This window comes from Juglans regia, chromosome 2, assembly GCF_001411555.2.
Source record: "Juglans regia cultivar Chandler chromosome 2, Walnut 2.0, whole genome shotgun sequence".
Lineage (NCBI taxonomy): Eukaryota > Viridiplantae > Streptophyta > Magnoliopsida > Fagales > Juglandaceae > Juglans > Juglans regia.
This window is the reverse complement of record NC_049902.1, coordinates 23,804,513-23,816,103: the sequence shown is the minus strand read 5'-3', so window position 1 is coordinate 23,816,103 and position 11,591 is coordinate 23,804,513. Positions and strand designations below refer to the sequence as shown.

Here is an 11,591-nt window from a genome sequence, read left to right as displayed (position 1 = left end):
AATTCACACGTGTCATTTTTTTTAAATGTTTAAATGAATTGGAAGAAACTCTATCCTTAAATACGCTAGTTTAGATGTGACATTTGCAGTATAAGATTATAAATAATATTTAAAAAGTGTAAAATGTATTTTATTTTAAAAACTAGTTTTGCACTTGAAGGTAGTAGTACTAACTACTAATTTATAGGAGTTAAATTACTAAAACAGTAACGAATTTTACACTTTAATTTGTTTTGCTCCATTAATTTTTAATTTCTCCGTTTTAAACCTCAGATTTTAGCGTATCCGGCGTGGCCCGTTAGATTTTTTAGTAAAAATATGATAAAAAATACCTAATTAACAAAAATTCCAAGCCCGATAAATAAAACTATAAAATCAAAAATAACATAAAAGAACAGAATGAACGTATGCAAATTATTAATTTACCAATGAGGGTTTCACTCAAATCCAAGAAGAATGGTAATCCCGAAATATCTGGCAAGAAGGGAGGGTTAATGATATGAAGAGTTCTGTTTCCGAAAAAACACGCGCGTCAATCTCTATCGGTGTCCAGCTATTATGCGATATGCGAACGTAACTTGGACTTGTACAGACTCCCTCTCTCTCCCACGCACTTCAGTGGCTTTTCTCCGCTCAATCAATGGTGTTTTTATATGTATATGACAACGAAAAGCTAAGAGACAAAGCGCAGACCATTTCTGGCCCAGGTAGAGTCTTAAAGTTTCACGCAGATCGAAATTTCCCATACATTCTGCTGGAAATTTCCACTTTTTTCCCTTCCTTCTCTCTCGCTTTCTCGCCAGCCAAACGGTAAAGTTCTCTAACTCCCTGTCCGAGTATTTCATTTGAGCTTTTGCGCTGGAAGCTGTGTCATTTGTAAATTGCTCTAGATTTTGGTGTTTTTTCATCCTAATTCCGTGGCTGAAATGTGATTTTCTCTCTAGTTTTAATTTTGTTGTTGAACTTCGATGTCAGCTTTCGGTGAGGAGTTTTTTAACTGAGGGCATACGAGCGCGCGCACGCACGCAAATGTGTGCTTTTGAAAAGATCGGCAGTGGCATTTGCATGACTGATTGACTAATGTTTTGATATGGTTACACATAATTTTCTTCTCCTCTGGTGAATGTTCTTTCTCTGTCTCTTCATATGAGTAATCTGTGGACCATGAAACGGAAACTTGTATCAATAAATGATCATTTCAAATATCGTTTTGCATATGGAATTGTGGTTGATTCTTGTAAGAGATGGCTGAAGAGTAAAGGAAATGCTTTCAATTTACTTCGTTTAGTTGTGCTTGGAAATTTCATCGTGAAGTTTTCCTTAATAAAAGTCACTCGGCAAAACGTTTTATAATATGGAGTAAAAATTATTCCGCTGTGGATGTTTGATGTAAGCTTGATTAGCGTACTGTGGGTTAAGACAGGTGTAATGTAAACACTATGTGCCTTTTAGTTGATCCAGGATTTTTCAATGCAGCTTTGCAATCGTTGCATCTAGTACTAGTACTTCTCAGGTCCTTTGTGTACTAGATTTGTTGAAACATGCCTCTAAAGGCTGAGATACCACACTAGTAACTTATAGCATTGGGGTGGCAGTCTTGAGACAGGGCTAAAATGACAAGTGCACTTTAGTTTCACTCATGTCCATAGACTAGTTTGGATAGTGCTTGCAGTATGAGGCATTGCCTAAGTTAGTCCAAATCGGACGTATAACTGCTAGGCACGCAAAAATAAAATTGCTAGTGCCTCTAAACTTCCCTACAATGTTTATTATTTCCATTTCGTTTTTACCTAACTAGTGACTGAACTGAGTCTTGAAGTACTAGCTGTTACATACATCATGGTACTGAAAAGTTTCTTGTTCTCACCTTTTCCTCTTTACTTTCTATATTCACATATACTTCTACAAAGAAGCCTCCTTTGTTTTGTCCAAGGAATGGATGGTGTTCCTAATATTCCAAAAAAGTTCTGGATTTGGTTTGGCTTGGGTCATGCCCAGTAGAGTTGTGGATCAATTTTATGCGTGGAGAGGATTAGGGGGCAACCTGCAAATCGTGGATGTGTTGAAGATGGTTCCTACTTGCCTCGTTGGGTGCATTTGAAATGAAAGGAATGATAGAATCTTTGAGAACTGTCAAAGAACGGTGGAGGGTCTCAAATTTTTTTATTTATTTATTATCGATACTCTTCTATCTTGGACTCCTTCATAGATTTTAATGGCTCAATTCTACGTTATTTTCTTGTATCTTTAGCCTCTATCTAGCATTTCTTTTGAATTCTTCCCATGTACTTGAGTTGTGCCTTAGCTCTTATTAATAAAGAATTATTAATTATAAAAAATATCCAAAAAAAGGAAGTTGCCTCTTTACTGCAGTGCTACCATGTTCTTAGGAGATCTTTCATTTTTTTTTTTTTTACATATAGCACCATTGTTGTTTAGTTGTTCCTTGATTTGTGTATCATTTTGTTCAACATGTTACATGTTAGCTGCACATATGTCACTGATGCTGTTCAGAAAACTTATTTATTCTTATAATCTTCTCAAAAGTTCATTTCCCCATTGATTGCCAACTTTGGACCTTAAAACTTGATTCGCAAGCTCATTTTTGTTCTGGTTGCAAGTTACATTCTCCAGATTCCCACATTGGGAGATTTTTTATGTTTAAGTTCCTGCTTGTTCATATTCTCATTTGCCGAGTTATTTCTTGTTTATGGTATTATTCAGGATTCGGAACATCTGGCTATAGGATTGCATGAATGCTGAAGATGGTTTAAAGCAACTTGATATTTTTCTGATAAGTGTACGACATACGACCTGTTGATATTGAGTTGGAACCCATAATTTATGTGAAGTTTTATGAGAGTCTGACAGAAAATCTTATTATTACTTGTCTTGAGGGATGATGCATCTTATGCTAATGCACGGTTACCTTTGTTGGGGCATTCTGTTGGGGCATCCTTTTGTATCTGGGCTTAGTCTTGGCTCAGGGCAGCATAGAGGCAGAGGATCTGGGACAGAAGACTGGTCAAGTGACTTTGGTTCAGCTTTACGTAATGGTTCTGAAACCAGCATCTACAAACATGTCAAAAGATCAGGCTTTTCATCCCAGCCTAATAATTCAGTATCTTGTGAGGATCTGGAAGGTGTTGGCTCATTTAATACCACCTGCTTGCTAAACTCAAATTTTCAGTTGAATTCTGATCTTTACATCTATGGTACTGGAAACCTAGAGATTCTCCCACACGTTTCGATTGAGTGTCCTATTCAAGGCTGCATTATTGTTTTTAACATGTCTGGAAATGTTAATGTTGGTCAACATGCAACTATTAGTGCTGGTTCTATAATATTTTCTGCTGCAAATCTGACCCTTGAAAGCAATTCGTCGATTAACTCTACGTCCTTGGGTGGACCACCACCTTCTCAAACTAGTGGTACACCAGTTGGCTATGATGGTGCTGGTGGAGGGCATGGTGGCCGAGGTGCTTCCTGCTTGAAAAATAATGTGACAAAATTCTGGGGTGGTGATGTTTATGCTTGGTCATCTTTATCTGAACCTTGGAGTTATGGGAGTAAGGGTGGTGGCACATCTGCTGAAAAGCCATTTGGTGGGAATGGCGGAGGACGTGTTAAGCTTCTCGTCAAGGATATTCTATATTTAAATGGATCTATAACTGCAGAAGGTGGGGATGGAGGACAAAAAGGGGGAGGTGGATCTGGTGGAAGTATCTTTGTACATGCTGTAAAGCTGTGAGTACAAAATTGGTGCTCTTGAAAAGCATCACATAATTTATAAAATTGTATTATTGGTTCTCACACACTTACCACACATGCACACACACCACAGATAAGATTCATTTGTCAAAGGTAGAGATCAAATATTTGGATAGAACCTTAGTTTATGTTGTTACTAATAACTACTAGCTATAAAGGCACTTTTTCTTTTTTTTTTTGACAAGTAATAGGTAAATTTTATTGATACGAATGAAATATGCATAGCCCGTGTACACAGGGAGTATACAAAAGAACATCTAAATACATTCTAGAAATGATAGATTAAGGACAAGAAGTCATGAGCATTGTTCCCATTAAGTACAATAGCTGAAAATCAAAGCAATAGTGTGTGTACAAAAAAAATTCTGAAGCTCCGCCATTGTGCGCTCCCTATCTTCAAAGCACCGCTCATTCATTTCCGTGCAAATACACCACATAATGCACAGCGGAATCATCTTCAACACTGCCGCCACTTGAGGACAACCTTGAATCTCCTTCCAGCAAGTTAGTAAATCAACCACCCTCAATCGCATTACCCAAGCGACATCAAATCTTCTAAAGATCTCATCCCACATCACCCTTGTCACCTCACAATGCAATAATAAGTGATCCACTGATTCTCCTTGCTTTTTACACAAGTAGCACCAATTTCTCACGATGAGTCCCCTTTTCCTCAAGCTGTCCGTGGTCAAAATCTTTTCAAGAGCAGCAGTCCATACGAAGAAAATTACTTTAGAAGGCACACGAGACCTCCAAATATTCTTCCAAGGGAATGGAGCATTACCTTGTGATGCCAATATTTTGTAATACTCCCTGGCTGTAAACTTCCTGCTGCCTTTGGACCTCCACTACATCCTATCCCCCTGTGCCGTAGTGTTTCCCATGGAGTATATCAACCTGAAAAATTCTGAAAGTGTGCAATTCCCAATCATGAATATCCCTACTAAATAGGACATTCCACTGGTGAGAACCATGAGAAAATACCTGTAGATCCGCCACAGAAGCATCCCTGTTGGCTGCAATACGATAGATATCTGGAAAGCCCTATCAAGAGCGCAATCTCTACACCAAACATTATGCCAAAACCTGATTCTGGTGCCCTCTCCAGCCACAAAGCGGATATGGTTTTCGAAACTCTGCCATCCCCTCCTAATAAATTTCCATAAGCCCACACCATATCCCCCCACTTCGTTGGAGCACCAGCCCCCCCAAGCACTACCGTGTCTAGAGTCTATAACTTTCTTCCACAGTGAATCCCCCTCCAAGTGGTACCTCCATAATCATTTCCCCAATAAATCTTTATTGAAAGTCCTCAAGTTGCACACTCCCAAGCCACCATTCGAAATTGGAGAACAAATTTTCTTCCATTAAACACGATGGATTTTCGGTTCCTCCCCCATTCCCCCCACAAAAAAGCCCGAAATAATTTCTCAATCCTATTTGCCACCCCTGCAGGCAAAGGAAATAGAGATAAGAAGTAAGTGGGGAGGTTAGTTAACGTGCTCTTAATTAAAGTGAGTCGACCCCCTTTCGATAAATATAACCGTTTCCAACAAGCCAGCATTTTCTCTACTTTCTCCACAACCCCATCCCAAATAGCTTTAGCCTTAAAGGTTGCCCCCAATGGTAGGCCCAAATATTTCATAGGCAAGGATGACACTTTACAATCTAGAAGGCTTTCCAGGCTATTGATACTAGGCACCACACCCACTTCAATCATCTCGGACTTACCAAGGTTCACTTTAAGCCCCGACACGACTTCAAAACATAACAAAAGTGCTCATAAATTTGAATCTGGCCATGATCTGCTTCAAAAAAGGAGAGTATCATCTACAAATAAGAGATGCGAGATTATGATAGAGCCATTAGTACCATTACCCACTGAAAATCCAGATAAAAATCCACCACCCACAGTAGCCTTCACCATTCGGCCACCCACAGTAGCCTTCACCATTCGGCCAAGTGCCTCCATAACGATAACAAAAAGTAGAGGAGACAATGGGTTCCCTTGCCTCAATCCATGAGAGCATTTAAAAAAATCAGCAGGGGTGCCATTAACTAACACTGAGAAGTGAGCGGTAGAGACACAATGTCGAATCCATGAAATTCACCTATCGCCAAAGCCACACCTCCCGAGCAAGTATAATAGAAATTCTCAATTTATATGATCATAAGCCTTTTCCATGTAATGCTTGCATAGAATACCTAGAATTCCCTCCCACAACCTATGATCCAAGCACTCATTGGCAATAAGAACCGAATCAAGGATTTGTCTTCCCGAACAAATGCATTTTGAGGCTTAGAAATAATTTGTTCCAATACTGGGCTAAGCCGATTTGCAAGAACCTTCGAAATGATTTTGAGGGCAATGAACGTCACATTGAGGCATTTCTCAAATTTCTTAAAAGAGTGGAATTCAAGGAAAACCTGCATTACATCACATTTCACAATATCCCAACAAGCTTGAAAGAACCCCATCGAAAAGCCATCCGGACCCGGTGCTTTATCCTTTGCCATGCCGCAAATGACCTTATGAATCTCGTCTTCGTCAAATGGTCTTTCCAACCAACTTGCACTTTGCGGATCGATAGACTCAAATAAAAACCATCAAGCTTCAGCCTCCAGCACAATATGGTTTTCTAATTCAGAAGGGGAAGAGAGCACTTGAGTACATGAGTGAAGTGTCTCAATAACATTGTTGCGCCTATGTGAATTAGCCACTTTATGGAAGAATTTCGTACATTTATCACATTCTTTTAGCCACAGTGCTCTTGATTTTTGGCGCCACGAAGTCTCCTCCATCAACAACACCCTCTCCAGTTCTGTCACAACCGAACTCTTCCTCAATAATACCTCCTTCGAGGAGTGTCCCAACAATTCCCTCCCCTTTAACTCCTGTAACTCCTCCATAAGGGTAGTCTTCCGGTCATCAATGTTGTCAAAAATTTTCAAGTTCCACTTCTTTAGATCTTATCTTGCTTCAAAGTCTTAAGCTTACTTGCAAGAATGAAACGAGGAGTGCCAGTGAACTGATAAGAAGACCACCAAGAGGCAAGAACGCACATTCTCTGTAAAACCATTAGCTGCTAGCCAAATATTTTCAAACTTGAAATACTGGCATCTTCCATGAACACCTCCACAGTCTAACAAAATAGGAAAATGGTCTGAGCAAACTCGGGGTAATCGTTTTTGACACAGCTTCGGAAAGTGGGCCTCCCACGATGGGGAGACGAGGAACCTATCCAATCTGGATCAACCCCGGCTATTTGATCATGTGAACTCGCCTCCGACAAGGGGAAGGTCCATGAGGTCCAAATCAAATATGAACTCAGAGAACTCCTCCATGGCCAAGGAGTTGTGATAGCTCCCCGATCGCTCATTGGGAAAACGGGTAATATTGAAATCCTCACCCATACACCACGGCACATCCCATAAATAATATAGACCCCTTCCAACTCCTCCCAAAGTCTTCTCCTATCTCCATCTATGTTTGGCCCATAGGTGCCTACAAAAGCCCACTCCCACCCATCTTCAACATTTTTAAATTAACTAGCGACTGAGAAATTCCCAATACATTCCTCAACCGCCTTTACCACTCTTTTATCCCACATTAAAAGAACACCGCCTGAAGCTCCCCTAGTAGCCAAATAAGACCAGCCCACAAAAAGACACCCCCACAAACTATGAATGATTCTTCTATCAATAACATGCAATTTTGTTTATTGGAAACACAAAACATCAACCTTCCACGCCCGCAATAAAGATTTTATGCGAAGGCGCTTGTTGCGATCATTAAGCCCCTGCACGTTCGAAAAAAGGATCTTAGGTTTCATTCACAAAAAGAGCACCCCTCCCTTTCAATCTATCCCTTCTGCCACTCCCCTCCTTCGCTACATAATTAATGCTACATTTGAGTCTTTTGAGTTCTTTATCTCTCTTTGTGACTAGTTTCAGATGACCCTCTTCAATAGCTACAAGGAGGGCCCTAAACTACTCTTTGAAGCCTACACAAGAAATCCCAATACAAGTTTGTATCTCCTCAACCTTCTTACAAACCCACTCTGATATAAACCTCTCCGAGTTTGGGCTGGGTGGTATCGTGCATAGTGGGGTTGGTTCAGTAGTTCCCCCATCAATGCACTCTCCATCACAGGGAATCAATTGCAGGTTCGATTCATCTAACACCATAAAAAACTCCTCCATTCTCGGGTCCTTGGTAGAAGAGTTGGGACCATGACTAGATGCCATGGTCAAGCCAACACTGTTATGAAGCTGTGTATTACTTATAGGCACTAGTCTGGATAAAGAGCTTGTATTTAGCAAAAGTAGTAGGTTTATGAAAGTTTAGCTTATACTTGATACATTATACAATCAATTATTTTTACCAATTTGGATTAAAATATGTGGTTTAAATTTTTACCTAAATTAGAAATCGCATTGGCCATATTTGATTTTTTTTTCTTATTATGCTTTTCTTTTCCTATTTTTACCATGGGAACAGGAGTCTCTACACTTTCAAGCTGCATATGCATAATTGGAGTAGATACAATTGTCTATGTTAGCAAGAATTCATTTTTACTCAATTGGCCCTCCTCTGCCTCTGCCGTCTTTATTTTAGAATTGCCCCTCTAATTTTAGAATTGTCTTTATTTTTTCTGTTTTGGTGTCACAAAGCTTGGCCAGTTCCCAGTAAAGAGAGGCCCTAATCTGTCAAGGGAACATCCATCCTAGTGAATTCAATTCTTTAGATAATGGTAATCCCTAGGGGTTGGCTTAAGTGGTAAAGGCTTTGGGCTTGAGGGTATGCTCCCCCTAGGTAGGTCTAAGGTTCAAATTACCTTGGGTGCAAACAATCGGGGCCATCAGACTGGATGATTTTTTCCTTGAATTACTTGACGTGCACTTGCGAGAAACTCGATGCCGAGGGTCTGTGCATCTCTGAGATTAGTCGGGACGCTGTTCTTGGACACCAAGTGCCAATAAAAAAAAATTTAGATAATGGTAAAAAGACTGCATTAAAAGTGATCTCATCCATACTTACATGCAAATTTAATGAACCAATAGGTTTTCCTTGGTTGAGGTTTGGGAGTGCCAGCACTTACTTTGTTTTTAAGAATGAAAATGTTACTTGTTACAACTACAAAACAACTAACGAACTACCAAACCAACTACCAGAGGTAATGTATCTGTGTCTAAACACACAACCTTAAGCCTCCTAAGAACTTGAAACTCGCTAGTTATTGAAGTTTCCCAGGTCTGTGTCTTCACTTTTGTTAAAAAGTTTCTATGAGATCTCTATGCATGCACACAAAAATTCCAAATCTAGATAAAAGAAATTTATATATATATATATATATATATATATATATGAATGTAGGTATCCCATAGATCTACACATGAAGCTTTCAACAAACCTCTAGTTTGGTGGCACAAAACGTTCCAATTATGGTACATATATGACTTTTGGAGAGCTAAGGTATCTTTTCCTTTCAGCTCGATGACACTCTTGAGTTTTTGGCCTAGTTCATCTAAGTTGTCTCACAAAGATGCGAGCAGTCTAATAAACTGGAATATGCACGAATAGCAGACCCTACGGAACTGTGAATTATTTGCGTAGGGCAGTGCTTGTGCTGTGCGTGTGAGTCATCATTGACTAATCCTTACCAGCTAAGTGACACCGGATCAGAATAGAAGATTATTCTGATGGCTAGTTAAACAACGGAAACTAAAGATTGAGATTGAGAAAAATCGCAAACAGAGAGAAACTCTGAGATAAACTCTTAGATTTAAGGTTTTACTATAAAATAAATCAATCATCCCCTTTGAAACCCACAATCCGGGTTTAAATAGCTAACAAAAATGGCAAAACTGTAATTAAGGCGAAACAATAGAATTTAGAATAAGATAACTATGATTAAAATCTAGCCTAAGAATCCGGAATAAAATCGTTACTAAATATAAACATTGCCATAAAAGAAAATTAACCAAACTGAAATTGACGCTTTGGAGGTAAAAACAGCTGATTTTGGGGTCGACAAAGGGGCCCACCAGGCGAAGGATGGTGACCACAATGTGTGCGCCGAAGAAAGCTTTCCAGATTGGGGTCATACGTGCGATTCTGACACCTGTAGGCAAAGTTATAGTTAAAATACGGATTTCACCACTTCTCCTCGCCCAACTGAGGGATAAGTCTCCTCGCCCATCCGAGAGATAAGTCTCCTTGTCCAAATCTGCCGCTCCTTGCCCAAATCTTTATCTCTTTCCCCCTCTTTTGCGCTGGTCTACCTTCTCTAAGAAGTCCAATGCTTTTAATGTCTCATATGTCAGCTGAGCCTCATCGGCCCTAGATTCGGACTCGGAGCCCCCTGCATCACTAACTAATTTGGGTCACATGAATTTTGTTCTTGCTTCCACCAAATGATAGTTTTTGATAGGTTGTGAAATTCTCTTGAAAACTAGAGGAACAAGTACATCAGGAGGCTTACAAAGTATCTCAAAGCTTGTAAGCTTCTAAAACTACAAAACATTCTTGGTGCGAACAGACTAAGATACATTTTTGTCCCAGATCCTTGGAATATGTTTCTTTTTTCATATTTTCAAAACTATTTTATATATATTCTTTAATAAAGTTGCCATAGGTGAATGGTGTACTAGTTGTATTGTGCTCATTTCATTACAATGGACCTATGTTTTAGTCATGGATAAAGTATAGAAGTAATAAGTTCTGTCAATACTTACACAATTTGTGTTTGACTGTTTGTGTCATGTCTGATCGGCTAGGAAGGGATATGGAAGAATAAGTGCAGCAGGTGGGAGGGGATGGGGAGGAGGTGGTGGTGGAAGAATCTCTCTGGATTGTTACAGCATACAAGAAGATGTCAAAGTTACTGTGCATGGTTTGTACTGCTCACAAATCTGTATCTGGTAGTAGAATGCAATGATTAGTCAACTGCTAAATATAGATTTTTTACATGAGTCTTGACTTATAGATCTGAATTGTTACACAAAAAATTATTATAATGAGCCATCGAAGTTTTTTTTGAAACCAATATGTTTTGGCTGCATAATCATCCATAATTATATTTGATAATTAATAAGTTAGTGGGGTTAATACTCACTTTGCCACAATATGGAAGGGTGACCCTTATAGGGCAGCATGGAGTTGTTGCAATTGTGTTAGGCTGTTGTGGTGTCTTCAAGATTTGAATCTTAATGATTGAGATGCATCACTGTTAGTTGGTTTTTCAATGTTGGTGTTCTATACTTGAAACAAAGAGCTAATGTTAAGCATTTTCTGCATATTGGTTTTTGAAACCTTTAATGCTAACCATTGATAAATATATTACTAGTCATAATTCTTCAAGGCTTATTCTTGTCCGAATTGTCACATTTCTGGAAAAAAGTATGCAACTTTAGAACTATTATTTGCTTGAATAATTATTGTGCTAAACTAATAAGATGACTTTTTTTCCCCCTTTTCTGCAACCTTCCTTTACCCTATTATGTCATAACTTGGACTATATCATTTGTTGCGGTGGTATATTCTGTAGTTGGTTTAAGCATATTTGTGGATTCACATACATGCATGCACGCGTATTGACATACTGGCTACACGCACACACATACAGACAGATACAATAAAAAAACTTCATTGCACAGAGTGACAAACAACTGAAGGCCGTATAATTCTTGCAAGAATGACCAACAAAAAAAAAGGAAGTTGAGATGCTATATCTACAATTTGCTGGTGTAGATGCCAAGTTCTCCACGACCATCCTGACCAGTCTGCCCAAAAGTGAACAATTAGGTGGACTACCCAG

At 39.1% G+C, this 11,591-nt stretch overlaps 1 protein-coding gene across 3 annotated transcripts in view; it reads left to right on the top strand.

Annotated features, from left to right (window-relative positions):
- The first annotated feature begins 596 nt into the window (after positions 1–596).
- LOC109004816 overlaps positions 597–11,591 on the top strand; it is a 66,520-nt gene continuing 55,525 nt past the window's right edge. The window contains exons 1-3 of one of the 3 annotated variants that reach the window (XM_035686898.1): positions 597–707; positions 2,725–3,747; positions 10,552–10,667. In XM_035686898.1, the coding sequence (XP_035542791.1) occupies positions 2,900–3,747; positions 10,552–10,667 (964 nt within the window). In that variant the 5' untranslated portion in view covers positions 597–707; positions 2,725–2,899. Of the gene's footprint in view, positions 811–870; positions 1,120–2,724; positions 3,748–10,551; positions 10,668–11,591 lie in introns of those variants that run through there. The other 2 variants (XM_035686897.1, XM_035686902.1) reach the window with 2 other exon arrangements.